General features: G+C 33.8%; 1 protein-coding gene and 1 long non-coding RNA gene across 2 annotated transcripts; both read left to right on the top strand.

Annotated features, from left to right (window-relative positions):
* The first annotated feature begins 2,942 nt into the window (after nucleotides 1-2,942).
* Nucleotides 2,943-16,106, top strand: LOC111399711. The gene is made up of 2 exons (XR_002703779.1): nucleotides 2,943-3,338; nucleotides 15,805-16,106. It is a non-coding gene; the product is annotated as an uncharacterized LOC111399711 (long non-coding RNA).
* LOC111399710 (uncharacterized mitochondrial protein AtMg00810-like) lies at nucleotides 7,985-9,300 on the top strand. Its single transcript, XM_023027173.1, has 2 exons — nucleotides 7,985-8,517; nucleotides 8,587-9,300. The coding sequence occupies exons 1-2, from the start codon at nucleotides 8,166-8,168 to the stop codon at nucleotides 8,748-8,750; spliced, it is 516 nt and encodes a 171-aa protein (XP_022882941.1). The 5' UTR covers nucleotides 7,985-8,165; the 3' UTR covers nucleotides 8,751-9,300.
* Nucleotides 16,107-16,649: the final 543 nt, after the last annotated feature.

Genomic DNA, 16,649 nt, shown 5'->3' with positions numbered 1-16,649 from the left:
CGGATGTGATTGTCAATCAACTAGACTGTGCTCTTATACAAAGAACAATATTAAAAATTATTAACTTGATTAATAATTGCTAACTCATACAAAAATGGTAATTAATAAATTATATTCAATTCATATACCCAATCTCAGTCCAGAATTGAATCGAATATTTGATTGTCTTGAGTATACGAAATGGCTAATTCACACACAGGACCTCGACCCTCCTCCTCCATTGACAGCGTCAAATCGATTATGACTTCAAGCTGACATTGACATTTGAACTAGTTAATAATTATGTTATGAGATTTTAAACTACGTACCGTATAAATCACAAATGTATAATACTTTGTTTCTCATATGGTCATTCGTCTTTTGAGATGCTCATCAATGATGCATCCGAGGGTAGTGTGTTACCCAATAGGTGACAGGGGCAATCCATAGGTATCGTACTTAAACACGGACCTCTTGGATTTCGAGTGTGATCTGGTGAAGACGTGTACGATGTCCTCAAAACATCTCCAATCCCACGGATAGTTGTTGAAGGCATCAATATCGTGGACGATCTTTATATAGAAGAGGTTGATCGCAGTCTTCTTGTGATGACATCGCACCACGCTCTCAAGGAAATAGACCAGTGCTAACTTCAGTCTGTCTAACATTTGATCATACCCCTGATTGCGTCATTCAGTTGCGACAGAAGCACCATCCCTTGTCCTTGGAAATAAGCGTCATGCAGTATGTTGCTTCTTTGAATACCATCACGAGCTGCTTCATTGCTAGTAATTTTTAGTCCGGTTATCAGGGCAAACTCAAACAAGAAAAACGTAGCGAATTTGCTTCCAAGGTTGAAGTGGAAGGCATAACCGTCGAATGACTTGAGCACCGATACAATAATGTATCAATGATATGCGTGGAGTACTGGACCTCCCTCTAGTGATATAAGGGCCAAAGGAAAGATTGACATAAAATATCCGCGTGCTAGTCATCCAGCAGCTCTAGTACTGTAGTGAAACTGTTAAAACTACCATTCCAAATAGCTTTACCCAACATCAATCTCAACTCCTCATCAAGATGGCATTCTATCCTGCAAAAATTCAAATTTTAGAACATTGAACAAGAGATAAAAGAATAAAGCATGATCTCAGAAAATTAAGCGAATCGAATTGTAATTACTATACACAAGATAAAGATTCATTTCCATCGATAATAATAAAAAATTAAATGAATTGCAGACAAAATTTTAAAAAAGTTCTTATAAATTTTTTTAATTAAAATTGAAAGCAAAAAAGGGGAAATGGGAAAAAAGGAAAAGAAAAGCAAAGGAAAAAGGAAAAAAGGAAAAAGGGCCGACTCTTTGGCCCAAATGAGGATTGGGCCAAACAGTCCATTTAAAAAAAATGATGAAAAAATGGAGAAAAACAGAAAAAGGGAAAAAAGAAAATGAAAAAGAAAAATATAAAAAAGGGAAAAATGAAAAAAAAATAATTAAAATTAAAAATAAATATTGCTTAATTAAAATTGAAAAATTACATTTTGTCATAAAACAAAAATAATTAAAAAAAGAATTTTAAATCGAACAAGAGATTATAATATGAGGAGAAAAATAAAATTTAAACAAATTTAAAAAATATATAATAAAAACAAAAAAAATTAAAAAAGAAAAAAGGAAAAGGAAAGAAAAGAAAAGAGAAAGAAAAGAGAAAAAAAAAAAGAAAATGAAAAAAGGGCCCAAAAAGTCGGTTTGGGTTGTTTGTTAAATCCACCGTTTTGCGAAATAGTCGGTTCTCGTCGGACATGGCGAGCTTAACTCATTTTCTTCACCACAATCCATTCTAAACCCCTAATCTACCTAAATAATGTTTTATAAACATCATATATATTAATCTAATATACAAATTCAAAAAACATGCAAAATGAAAAATCAATAGTTTAAACCAAAAAATAATAACAATAAAAAAAAAATTAACATTGCTGAATATAATGATTGACTTTTGTGGTGGGTAGACTATGAGGACGTTGAGCTCGATCGGATTCCGATTGTAAACGTGTGTATTTTTTCTTTTTTTGCTTTTCTCCTCTCCTTTTCTTTGTTTGTGGAAGATGGGGTATTTTTGAGAAATTGTATATAAAAATCTATTTAAACTTTCTTTTTTTTTAATGGTCAAAGGCCATTGTGGAAATATTGTCAGGTCAAATGACCATTTTCACGTATTTCCTGCTAGAACACTAAATGGTGGGAGCATCTAGTGAATGAGTTGTGATTATCGATCATTTAAGATATGTTTGGAAATATTAGAAGTTGCTTCTAATTTTTTTATTTATTAGAGCTAGAAGATTTTAATTTCTGTCCACTTATTATAATTTTTAATAAAATTAGATTTGAGCCCTGCTATATGTCTAGAGCCACCCATGTAGCTCTGGACAAGGAGCTTTTTCCGTTAGATTTTAGTTATTGTTCGCATGCGTCTATCGGGATCAATCGTTCTATTAATAAATTTGACACACTTATTTGACAAATAATGATTATATTTAATTTAAGTCAATCTAAAACTTAGTATATATTTTACAAGGATGATGGAAGAATTGGTTATAACCACTTAAGATTCATAAGATATTGAGCGTTGAATTGATTTAAATTAAAGATCACGATCATTTGTCAAATAGGAGGAACGGTCCTGCACAATTATTATGTATTTATTATTATTGACTATTGATATATTTTATGGAATTAATTATAGGGTATATTTGGTAGTAATTATGAGAATTGATTTATTGACCGTTAGAGAAAAAAAGTGAATTTTACCCGTATGTGAAAGATTAATATATGATGGTTAGAATAATAAAATAACGATCAAAAATTAATTTTTTGAGGTGAAAAATTGCTAGCAAAGAGGAGCATGAGACTATAATGAACCAAACGCACGGTTATTTATTTCCTTATCTTGAACGTTTCTTGAATATCGTAGAGAAAATCCCGCTTTGTTTGTAACCACAACCCTCGCCAGGCTCCCTCGCCAGGCTCACACCCGTTCCACTCACCACGACTCCGACATAGGAGTCTTCATCACCCGCCGCCTCCGTATGCCCACTAGACGAGTCGTGACCGCCACTGCTACACCACCATCAGTCTCTGTTCCACCGCGACATTGCCTTCGTTCTGTCTCCCGTCAAGTCATTTGCGTTACTCTTCACCACCAACCATCTACTGGTGCTTATGTCCGCCATATTCGGGATCATATTGGCCCATCCGCATTTCAGCCCATGTATCTCCATGGGGGGACTATCACCACTTTCTGCGCCTGCGAAAACTGATTGCAATACTTGCCTGCTCTCTCAGTTGAGACTTTGAGGTAATAATTCGTTATATTGAATTCATTTCCATGGGGGAGCATTACTTTTTATATAGTTTATTATATTAAAGGTAGTAATTCTTGCCTGCTCTCTGACTTAAATTATCGATTCCCAATTTGCTTGATTCATGATATTGAAAAGTCGCGTCATAATTGAGCAAACGCCTAAAGTTTGTGATTATTTGAAAAAATTATCAAATAAAACTAAACGCTGACAAATAACCCAAAAAGGTTGAAAAGCCAACCCAAGTCTTGTTTTTCTTTAGCTATATATAGTTGCGGAAATGAATGTTTTTAATGCTGTAAATTATATCTGTTCATTTGTCTAATTTTTTCCTCATACTGTATTGGAAAAGACTATTAAACATAACTTTCTTTTTCAATTATGTGAGAGCATTTCATGCCTTTATTTATTTGACCATAAAAGTAAACTATGATGGCCTAATCTTGATTCAAAATTGAATCTTGATTTTCTTGGAATTAAAGTTCATAAAATCATGCCATCATCTATAGATTAGCATGTTAGATTTTCAGATAATTGAGGGAGACATCCAATGGTCACGTAGCTGCTTAGTATTAGACACACTACAATTAGGTTGACGCTACATGTATTGATATAATTTATTGGGAAGATCGCAGTGGCGGTCGAATGTATAGAAATTGTGCAACTAAGTACCCAACCTTTTTTGTTTCGCCAAAGATGGGTCCCAAACGTTATTAGTGTGTACCACCCATCTTTGGAAAGTCTGAGTGGAAAATAAAGTTTGGCAATTTGTTGGTTTTATTCTCATTCCTTGTTTAATGCATTCAAGGAATGAATCTCCAATTCAGTGATTTAAATGTTGCAATGAATATCTCCAATTTATTGATATAGCAATGGAACAAAGGAACTTTAGTTCCATTTATGTGAGCATTATGGTCATACCATCCATGATTTAATGGAAAAAATACTGTTTTACCATGAAAAAAATATTGTTTTACTGGACAACTGAAATTTCTGGTTTATCATTCTTGAAATTGAGACACCAATTGACAAGATTGTAGCATTTATTAATGTTCAGTTAAGAAACCTAGCATAGAAATTATATTCAGTGCTTACCATTAAAAGAGCAAAATAAGAAAATATAATATTTGTCCTTTAACAGAGATGGATGGAATTGAGATAATTACCCAGAGATGGACTGATATATCTTCAAGTTCAGATACACACTTTCACCCCACCCCCAACATAAAGAAGAAAATAAAATTTAGGAAAAAGAAGATAGGGAACATATGCAGAATAACTGTTACTGTTACTGCAAACAATTTCCACTAGTCTTAACTATTTTTTGACTCCTAAATGGTGTTAAGACAAAGGTAGCAAAAAGAGGAGTTTAGGTGGGGCCATGTATGTCCAGCTTGAGTTCTTGCTGGATTAAGTGGAATTGGAGTTGGAGGAGGTGGATGGCTGGTTGGGATTAGGGAGGGAGCTTGGTGCTTGATTGGTGGCAGCTCCTGGGTTGTTGACCACAGCAGTGTCAGCTTCCTGGTAGAACTGCCAGCATCGCTCGTTGTACTCAAGAATCAGTGCCTGATTCTCTTGCTCGAGATTCCTCAGCATCTTCATCAGCATTTCATTTTCCTTTGTCGATTCATGGTTCTCTGACTTTAGCCTTGAGTTGCTCCTCTCCGTTTCTGTGTAACAAAAATGTCATAAAGTGCTTGCCCTTTTTTTTTGGAGAAGACTCTACAAGGAAAGATCAAGCAAACACAAGAAATGAAAATTAAGAATAAGTGTACAGCTTTGAACTATCTCATTTTGAAAAAAGATCATTAGTAAAATATTCAAAGGAGAGAGAGAGAGAGAGAGAGAGAGAGAGAAGAGAAAAAAAACATGTCCAAACTCAATTACAAATAGGTTATTCTTTGTCCATTGCTAGAAGTAGAAGAAATTAAGTGTGCAAAAAGTAATCTAGAATATAGTGTACCAAATGCAATAAAAATAATTTAGACAATTATAAGAAAGCTGTTGAAGAAGAGAAAAATCCTTTCACAACAATCCGTATACCCAATAATTAGAATGTTATAGAATAAGTGAAGGTGTATAAAAATTGTATTTGTAGAATGTTTAAGAAAATAGAGAGAGAGAGAGAGAGAGAGAGAGAGGCCTCTATGAAGCTTTTTCAAGCAAGATCACCTTCCCAAGTCTTTGTTGAAGGAGAGGGGAATGGATGAGAAAAGTTTTCCCTCTCCTTGGTTGTCGAAAAGAGGCTACAGTTCTTGTTTGAGAATAGAAGTGAGGGACTTAGTAAAAAATGAGGTCAATATATAGCACAAAAAGATGGAGCAAGTGAATGTGAAGAAATGAAAAACACGCAGAAGTAGAAAAGTACAAAGAGAAGGTAGGTTGGGAGTGTGATCTCTTGCTCTTTTTCTCTTGTCAAGAAAAACATTCATGTGTAGGTGTAGTTGCCGGCATCTTTAGGAATGGATTTAATGTTTCTTCAAGTTTGAAATGGTTGTGATGAGTTTTTTAAGGGGCGGGATCACGTGAGTGATGGAGTTCAAAAAGACTGAAAGCACATTATGGGAATTTCAGTTCATTTACTCCTGGTGTGTGAAATCAAGAAAAGGACATGTGGCTTACCTCAGTAAAAATGATGCAACGGCTATGTCAATTTCAAAGATTTTTGACTTAATGATTTGAATTGATTCAAACCAACACAACTCACGATCAACTTCACATCCACAATTGAATCTGTATCATTTCGTACGGAGTTCAGCATGTATAAGCCCTTGCTTGAGCCCCATTTTTTGAAAAAACTACATTCTTAAATAGTGTTTTGACCTAGCTTCAACCACACATTCTACGATAAAATAATGCTCTTGTTTGAGCCTCATTTTTCAACCAAAATACATTCTTTAACAGTGATTTGACAACATTTCAACCACACATTCTTTAATAAAATAATATTATACGCAAATCAAAATTTTTTCCTTATTTTGTAACCACACATTTTCCATCAATACACTATTCAAAAATTCATTTTCTTCACAAAAATGGAGCTCAAACAAGGGCAATATTGCATGCAAATCCAAAATTTCTCCTTATTTTTTAATTACACATTTCCCATCAATACATTATTCAAAGATGCATTTTTTGGATAAAAATGGGGCTCATACAAATTCTAAATGTCAAAATCTACTCCAGTCATCCAAATCTTGTGTATTGATCTTTTTTGTCTTCCTGTGGTTAAATCTTTCTTTCTATTACCGATTTATTTAAAAGGTGTACAGTTTTTCTCCTTAAGCTTGGCATTTGATTTATGCTCTGTTTTATTGAATGCCACAATATTTAAATCTAGTGACATTTAAAAAAGAATCCAATGTCAATTTGATAGAAAGAGTAGTTGATTGGCCAGCAAGTAATTAACATCGAAATTAGAGATGCTTTGTATAGCTTTGTATATTAGTTGTAATTGGTAGAAAATTGCTCAGTTTCCATTCATGTACAGTGATAGCTAACATTCAGCCATGTAATTTGCCTTATTATTCTGGACGTAACTTCATTAGAAACTGGTCTCGCTTGCTTTGCTCGTGTACAGTTTGAATGGCAGCAAGAGATTCAACTGGTACTTTAGTATAGATAATATCAGCAAATTCATCCCATAAGCTTTGAAACCCAGAGAAGTAACCTGGATGTTGAGATTGGCTTAAGTGTAATTTGCAATTTCATACTCCAATTGAAATCGTTTGGCTGTATTGTCTTGATTGTAGACCTTTTTTAAATACTCCCACATCTCTTTAGCAGTCTTATAAGGTCTTAGATTTAGGACAATCATAGGATCAACAGATCCTAAAATCCATGTCATAACCCTAGCATCTTTCACTATCCATTGGCCCAATTGAATATTCTCAGTAGGAGCTGGGTCACTTCCATCAATGTGACCCCATAATTCTTTTCCCATAACGAATAATCGAAATTGAAATTCCCATGTAGAATAATTTTTACCCGTGAACCGCACACCGAAAGTTTCAGACATGTTGGTTGACATGATGTACGTAGTTAATTATACTAGCGAAAAAAGGACCCAATATAAATTCAGTAAAACCAAAGTCCAGTAGAAAGCCCAATAATCCCAATATAAAATTCTTAAGAAACTAAATTGAATAAGCAGCTACATTGACATCTATACGTCCTAGTTATTTAGAAGCAGCTAAACATGAATGCTAGGGGAAAGCTATGGATGAAGAACTTCGAGCACTTCAGGATAATCATACTTGGGATGTTGTTCCTTATTCACATAATGTCAAGGCTATTGGTTGTAAGTGGGTATATTCTATTAAGCTTTGTTCTGATGGAACTCTGGATCGTTATAAAGCTTGCCTAGTTGCTCTCGAAAATAAGCAGGAATATAGGGTAGATTATGATGCGACATTCGCTCCAGTGGCAAAGATGACTACAGTGTGCACTGTTCTTTCTATTGCAGCCTCTCAGGGGTGGCCTCTTCACCAAATGGATGTCAAAAATGCTTTCTTCATGGTCATTTCAAGGAAGATATTTACATGACGCCTCCTCCGGGTCTTTTTTCCTCTTCTTCACAAGTATGTAAGCCAAAGAAGTCTCTTTATGGGCTGAAACAAGCTCCTCGATCATGATTTGAGAAGTTTCGATCTACTTTATTACAGCTTTCTTTTATCCAGAGTCAGTATGACTCCTCCCTATTTCTTTGTAAAACATCTACAGATATTGTTCTTTTACTTGTGTATGTGGATGATATTGTTATCACTGGCACGGGTTCTGGTTTGATAACTCAACTCTAGCAGCATCTACAGGCTTCCTTTCACATGAAGGATCTTGGTCTACCACTTACATATTTTTTGGGTTTGGAAGTACACACTGATTCCACAGGTATATCTTTGAACCAACACAAATATATCCAAGACTTGATCACTTTGACTGGTCTTCAAGATTCTTCTTCTGTCGGGACTCCTCTGGAAGTCAATGTTAAATATCGTCGTGAAGAGGGTGAGCTCCTTCCTGATCCGACTATCTTTCGTCGTTTAGTTGGGAGCCTCAACTACTTGACCATCACTAGGCCTGATATATCATTCGTAGTCCAGCAAGTCAGTCAGTTTATGCAAACTATACGACATCTTCATCTTGTGGCAGTTTGTCACATCATTCGGTATCTCCAAGGTACTCCTCATCGTGGATTGTTTTTCCCTTCTGGGTCTCCTATTCGTCTTGTTGCATTTAGTGATACAGATTGGGCCGGTTGCCTTGATACTCGTCGTTCTGTTACGGGTTGGTGTATGTTTCTTGGTAATTCTTTGATCTCCTGGAAGAGTAAAAAGCAGGTACGTGTGTCTAAATCTTCAACTGAATGTGAATACCGTGCCATGTACGCTGCCTATTCTGAGATTATTTAGCTCCGTGGGCTTTTAGCTGAACTTGGCTTTCCTCGGTCTAATCCTACACCCCTTCATGCGGACAACACTAGTGCTATTCAGATTGCTGTAAATCTAATATATCATGAGCGTACAAAGCATATCGAAGTAGATTGTGACTCAATTCGAGAGGCTTTTGATGCAAATATTATTTCTCTTCCGCATATCTCTACTGATCTACAGATTGCCGACATATTCACCAAAGCCATGACACGACAACGTCATCTCTTTCTTGTGGGCAAATTGATGTCAATTCTTGATCACCCGCATCAATTTGAGGGGGATGTCAATTAGATAGAAAGAGTAATTGACGGCCAGCAAGTAATTAACGTTAGAATTAGAGATGCTTTGTATAGCTTTGTATATTAGTTGTAATTGGTAGAAAATTGCTCAGTTTCCATTTATGTACAGTGATAGTTAACATTCGGCCATGGAATTTGCCTTATTATTCCTATATATACAAAGGAACCCTCACAATGAGGATTATCGAGTTAAAAAGGAGAAATTGAATACCTTGACATCCAATTGTACTATTAATTACTCATTTAAATGGGGATATGTGTTTTCCTTATTCACGATCTCACTGTGACCTAGAGAAGTCGCGGCATAATATTGGGGAATGGATTGACAAAGGAAAATGACTAAGAAAAAGGAGAAGTCATATTATTGCAGAATGAGGACTTAAAATTGTAGATTTTAAATGTGTAGCATAACATTATTTGTGCAACTTATGCACTTTGCTTTGTCCACCCTTAGTTTAAATTTAATACATTTGTGTTGAACCACAAAAAATGATAGGTTAAGGATAATATGCGGAGCAAAACTATAAAAATAATATATGGATCAAAACTAGGAAAATAAACATTATTTCACCAAGAAGTAAAAATATAATTTTCGTGTAAAAGCTTTACTAATATGACTGTTGGAGTCAAAACACATTGAAAAAGCAATTGTAATTGTGCATTTCTTTTAATCAAAAGTCATTAAATGACGAGTGCAATCAAGCGGACAAACATCGAGCTCCTGAAATGTTATAAACATGCAATGGTCCCCAAATATCAATGTGAATTAAGGCAAATGAGATTGAAGATTTTTTCCCTACTATATTAAAAGGAGAATGTGAAGTTATTGTAGAAATCAACAATAAATTCTTTCATTTGATCTCATTGTAGCCATTTTTTTATTGTGGGAGCAAAAACGACGTCATTTGTCTTCAATTATTTATATATTTTCACACGCAACTTCACTGCAACCATCACTTCTACTGAAATACTTCTCAATTTTTACAAACTATTTCTTCTCATCCAATTCAACTGATAAAGAAAAGAAATTGAACGATTTAACAAATTAAACAACAAAAAAATTACAGGCAAAAATAAAAAGAAACAAAAAAAGAATTTTTTTTTTTAAATTATTTACAATATGAACAAAACAAAATGAAGCAAATAATAATAATAATAGTGTGGGATGGAGAGAAATCTCGCCATGGTTTTGGAGAGAAGTCTCTCCGTGCACGAAGACTTTACACTTCATCAATAATTTTTTTTTTTTTGGGGAATAGGGAGACAGTTCTTTTCATCAAAAATTTGTCCATTCTTTTAACTAAACAATATTTATATATTCTTTATTTAATTTTTGTAACTTTATTTTATTTTTTTATTATATATATTTTTAAAATTGTTTTAAAATTTCTTTTCTTCTTCATATTATAAATATTTTTTTTGATTTAAAATTCTTTTTGTTTTATGATAAAACGCATTTTTTTTCCAATTTTAATTAAATAATATTTATTTTTAATTTTATTTATTTCAATTTAATTTAAAAACTTTATAACAACTTTTTTTTGTTTCTTTTTATCTTTGCCTGAATTTTTTTTCCTTCTAATTTGTTAAATCATTTAGTTTGTAACCATCATTTTACACCAACACGAATAAAAAACTAAATGGTTTAACAAATTAAAGAAAAAAATTATAGGCCAAAAAAAGTTATTATAAAGTTTTTTAACTGCAATGAACCAAATGATCGGATTTCACCGAACACTTCGAATCTATAACAAGTTTTGAAAAATCTATTTGACACTAATAAAAATACAATAAATATAAAGCTCATGCAAAGCATGTGATGACTAGTATTACCTAATGAAATGAAACATGATGATGCTTGGAAAATTCACAAACGTCACAATGAAATGTGTTTACATCAATGTTTTTGAATAACCAAGGAAACATGAACATAAGTGATTTAAATGAAGGATGACCAACACGAAAATGGTAAGCCAAAATTGGTCTTTACTTATGGAAACGACTTGGATAAATATAGAAAAGGTAGTTGGTTAACATTGCTCACATTGCCACCACTTGTTTAGAGGTAGTAGAGTCCGCCTTTTTCCTTAGCATGCCCAGTCATCCTTTCTGTAACCCTGTAAAACACGACGAGTAGGGAAAAATAATATTGCAATTAATTTTATAGCAAGTTGATATATAGACACAAGGTTGGTGGAATGATGAGGTGCATGTAAAACATTTTTAAGACTCCAAAGATGAATTTATGTTGATTATTCTTTGCTTGCAATAGTGGCTAATGACCCGTCTGCAATGGATTCTTGCGTATTGCTAGGATATAGAAGTTTTGTGAGGAATGTATTATACGATTTGTAGCTCCCGAGTAAATGATCGAAGGATGTGAAAATGATATATGTGAAGCACATAGTGCATGAGAGAAGAGAATACTTGATGTATCCGTAGGCTGCTCTTAACAAACTCAAAAATTTCTTTAGCTTTTCAATCTCTTATTTACTAAATTTTGCAAGTTTGACACTACATTATTAGCACTCGCGCAGAATCGTTTGTGAAATTCTTGTAAGAAGAATTATGTAATAAATAAGAATGATATTGAAATAATCTTGCTTTGTGTATAGTGAATAATAATTGATGTTCCAAAAAAGTGTACAATACCTTTGCATTTATAGGCAAAATTATTCCCCAATCTTATTAATATAAGGAAACTAAAATAATTAAACTAAATTTTAAAAGGAAATAAACTCAAATTCAAATCTAAAGAAAATTAGGAATCTTATTCTAAACAAGGAAGAAGATAACATATATTGTTGCCACATAGCAAGCGAACTTGGGTTTGCACTTCACATCGTTTTGCCCAAGTGGTAGTTTTGGCCCAACCCCCTTGAGGAGGCCGAATCCTTATGGAGAGACCAAACTCATTTGCCGAATCCAACCCTATATAGAAGACCTAACCCTCATGGATGAGGCAGGGCTGGTAGGGGCTCTACAAAGGATCATTCATACAAAATCGTTAATGAATTATTGATGTGACAACTCATTGAAACCTCTGATGCTCGGACTATTTGAGATGGTCGAAGTACCCATGTCAGACATGACACGATATGAGTATGGGTATAAGATATGTGTTGAATCTTTCAAGTTTCAATCAGACACTTCACCATTTTTGCTTCTTCTTTCTTTGTTCTTTCCCTTTTCTTCTTTTTTTTTCCTTTTCCTCTCTTTGTATCGATGGTTTAGGGTTCTATTTGTGTAAAATAAAAATGGGTTCCATATAGTGCTCCCTTAAGTCCAAATTGCAATCAAGTCCTTCATTTCTATTTTATATGATATTTAATAAATAACTTTCCATAATTGAAAACTAAACTCCAAAATTCTATTTTATTCCCCTTAACCCCTAATTTAATACTTATTTCTTTCTTTGTAAATAATTGATTTTGGTCTATTCAAAATGACATCTTGGGATGGTAAAAAAAATAAAACTTGAAAGACGTACCCACGTACTTGTATCCGAAATTTGGACTCTTTTAGCCATATCACTGTATCCTACATTTTAGAAAATAAAATATTCGATACTTGAATACATACCCGATACTCATACTCGATTCGAGCATAATAGACTGCAACAGCCACCTAACCCACTCAACAGGTGAAGTCTAATTTCTATATGTCATATCTAGGGCTACAAAAGGTCATAACATTAAATGTGCCTGAGCCTAAAACTGACAATTGATGCGTATGACAAGTTGCCTCACCCACTAGGATGAGACCACGTGTCTCTTCATTCAACAATTTTTACTCATGCCGTTTTACCATGAAAGCTCGTATATTGTGCCATTTAAAGGTAACATAAGTTTAGACTCTCAAGCTATAATTTTGCTCTATATATTTACTCATACATTCTCCCAAAGTCGAACCCCTTTTTCACAAGTGGCTCGTCTAAAGTACATCCCATATTCAAATACCTATTTCATCAACTAATTTGATTGTCGGAATGCACTTGGCCGCCTCCCCCACGACCGAAGTAGGTCATGTATAGCTAACGATTTGTCCTAGTGTACAGGAGCATGCTTACATGAAAGTGATAGACTTTTGGATCTATTGTCCACGTTGCCCCTACAAAAAAGAGGTCAACATATTACATACAACTAGAAATCTTAAATATCATATTATAAATATCTAACTTTTTTCCTATTTATAATAGGATTGTCCTACGTCAGTCACTATGTCCTTGGGTTGAACATATTAAATCACCATATCTTTATTTTTCCATAACTAGGGCTGTACTATCCGTGGGTTGACTCTCAAGCATAATGCTGTCCTTCCTCCTTTGGCTTGAATAATGGAGACTACATTAATGGATGGTAGAGTTTCTCCACAAGTTGCAGCAACCTTGATGGAAATCTCATAAACATCAGAGATGTTGGAATTAAAAAGAGGATGTATAAATACCTCAGCAATGAAGGCTGGAAACTTTAACAAGTATGTATCATTTAATTATTATCTTCAATGAGCTTCCTCACATGTAGGCTGAATTTATTTTTTTCCCCATCAAAGCCTAACACGTGGACAATTCATTTAATTGGGTGGTGAGACTTGAACTTGGGAACTTTGCTGCTTTGATACCATGTGAAGAAAAATTGTATTAACATACTAATCCAATCAGTAGTGCAAACCTAATTTATAATCTAGAATTACAGGGAAAGTCAAAGAGAAATTAAAATGTCAATCCTTAATTAATCAGGGGATTACTGCTAGTAACTTTTAAACAGTAGGCATTATACCTATCTCACATAAATACACAATTTATATACAGCTATACACAAATCTAAAATATGAATATCAAATATTTCCAGCACAGCCTATTGTCAGCTTGCAAAGTCATTCTCAACCATCTTATGAGAAAATTTGTCTCCGAGTATGTATTCTGGTGATGGATAAAATTTATTTTCTAGTAATGTAAGATCTTTGTCACTGCATATTCGTTGTTCTGTTCATGTCTCTAGCTCCTATACACCATCGACTTTTGCTTGTATGCATTAGCCTAGACAAGAATTCTTCCAACGCCAATTTTTTTGTTATTTTCTTTTTATTTTTTCTGCTTTTGTTTCTTCAGCTGTGAGAAGTTAGACAGTTATTTTCACCGTATAGACAGGAAATTACAGTATGTTCAAAGGGAGATTGTGTTGACGAAGTATGAAGTTAATTGTAATCTCCTCCAACTTTACCTTGAGTTTCCCGTGCTTGAAGACTTGAAGTGAGAGTCACGATCTCATGTTTCCCAACAAACATGCATGCATGTTCCATAATTGTTCGTAAATAATAGTAAAGAAACTGAGCATGTAAAATAAAGGAAAAAGATGAAGTAGCAAGTTTATTGCATGGCTTTTGGAACAGTATATAAGCTGAGAAGTTGATCGTAATATAAAGGCTTGAGATATTCTATTTGTTGTGTAGGATCCTTTTTTTGTTTTTTTTTTTTTAATTATTATTACTTTGATTAGTATTATTGTATCTTAACATTTCTAATTGAAGGATGTCCTATTGCTCAACTAATAGCTCATATATTTTGTAACTTTGTGGCTCGCCTGTGATATTCGTTCTGAGACCTGGTATGCGAATTGTTCTTTTGGGTTGTTAATCAACTTTTCAAGAACAATCTGCCACCCCGCCACAAAAAGGAGGGGGGAAAAAAGGCTCTATAGCAAGCCAAAAAATAAAAAATAAAAATTGCCGACCGAAGTCTTGTAGATGCTTGCTAGATTAGAATCTATTTATCAAAATGAATGTGTTTATTATTCTGCCCTTTTGTCTAAGCTATAATAGGTAGGTGCTAATACATTTTGAGACAAGAAACATAAAGTATTTGTATACGAAATATGCAGCAGCTATCTTAAGATTCTTAATTGTCCCATATTTGTTTGGCTACAATACATTCAAGAAATATGTGAAAGATGACTGGCAAAAGAGTGAAGGAGTTGAGTGAGGGGTGCCTTTGAGGTAGATACATCACAGAAAGTGTTTGATTTCTCTCTCATTTCCCCTATTGACTTGGCAAGGCTTTTCAGTAAGTTCTATCCTATGACCAATCTAGTTTTAACTCTGAGGAGTAGCTCAGTGGTCAGACTTTAGATCTGCTCTCTAATGATCACTAGTTCAAGTCTTCACAGAGCCACTGAGATGAGTTGGCTGTAAACTTCAGGGCAATATGAAATTAGTCGAGGTATGCGTAATTTGATTCGGACACCTACGGTAATTAAAAAAATAAAAAAAAAATCTAGTTTGGAAGCTTAAGCCTTTAGAGAGGGAAAACATTTATTTATTTAAATTAGCTATCAACACGGTCCTTCATCTGCACATTGGACTTGTTCTTTTATTAAATACATGGTGTGTTCACAATTTTGATAAATGGGTGGTGTTGGGACTTGAAACTCAAAACTTCAAGCTGTTCTGATATAGTTGTGAAAAGCTCTAAGCTGTCAAATAATTATTTAATTCTAGTTGTCAACATGTCAATGTTAGTACTGCAAACATAAAGGGAATTATCGTTTGAATGGTTTTGTTTTACCTGCGCTCTTCTAAGACAAAAAATTCTTTATAGTCCTGTCTTATTTCTGTCTCTAATATATCTGTCCTTAACCTCTGATTTCTGTTACTCGTGCTAGTTTTTTTCGTATTATATTTTCGTGGGCCATTTTTTTTTTTTTAATTAATTATCTGATCCCTTTCTTGACTTTCAGGAACAGACAGGCATCTACAGTTGGGATGCTAGGTTTTTTTGGTGTTATGGTTGATTTCCCAAGTTTGATCGACTTAAAAAGCAACTTTTAAGCACAACTATATGTTTGGCATCTTTACAATTGTAGAGCTGATAATTGCAAATGCTAGCATGGCTATTGTAATTAGAGGCACCCTGTAATCAATAGTGGAACAGAAATGTTGGCGAGGGGGTGAATTTCTTACTTTTCAATTTCTCTTCTTTTCCTTTTCAACTCAAAGCTTGTTTGACAACCATTATTGTTTAAAAAATGAGTTTTTATTAGTGAGTTTTTGGAGAATGAGTGGTTAAAAAGTAGGATGCGTGTAGAATATTTTATCGTATGAATATGTGGTTAGAAATGATCATGTAACAAATCATCAATTAGATTAAGTCCCTGTTTGACGCCCATTACGTGGAAAAATTAATGGGGGGAATAGTGTTATTTTGAAAAATGAGTGGTTGAAAAAGAATAAAAAGTTTTCGATTTACGTATAATATTATTTTATGAAAGATTGTGTGGTTGAAAATAGGATAGAAAAAAATGAAATGTAATAGAATTTAATGTAATGGGACTCAAACGGGGGCTAATAGTTGTCAAACAAGCACTTAGTCAAGTTTTGCTATTGCTAGAGTTGATATGATTGGAATCAGAGTGAGATTATGGTTTTGTTTGATTTTCATTTTTGTCAAAATACATTTCTCTCATATTAAGAGCATGTTTGAGTCAAATTTTTTCAAAAAAATATATTCTTAAACAATAATTTGACATCATTTTAATCACACATTTTTCAATAAAATAATATTATACGCAAATTCAAATTTTTT

The sequence above is a fragment of the Olea europaea genome, chromosome 9 (assembly GCF_002742605.1).
Source record: "Olea europaea var. sylvestris chromosome 9, O_europaea_v1, whole genome shotgun sequence".
NCBI classification, from domain to species: Eukaryota; Viridiplantae; Streptophyta; class Magnoliopsida; order Lamiales; family Oleaceae; genus Olea; species Olea europaea.
This window is presented reverse-complemented; position numbering and strand designations above follow the sequence as displayed.

What these genes read in the sequence shown, in the direction of transcription:
- LOC111399710 (XM_023027173.1), top strand. Translation starts at nt 8,166, where the DNA reads ATGAAGGATCTTGGTCTACCACTTACATATTTTTTGGGTTTGGAAGTA. An exon ending in CATCATTCGGTATCTCCAAG is followed by an intron (nt 8,518 to 8,586) that starts GTACTCCTCATC and finishes TTAGTGATACAG; the next exon opens with ATTGGGCCGGTTGCCTTGAT.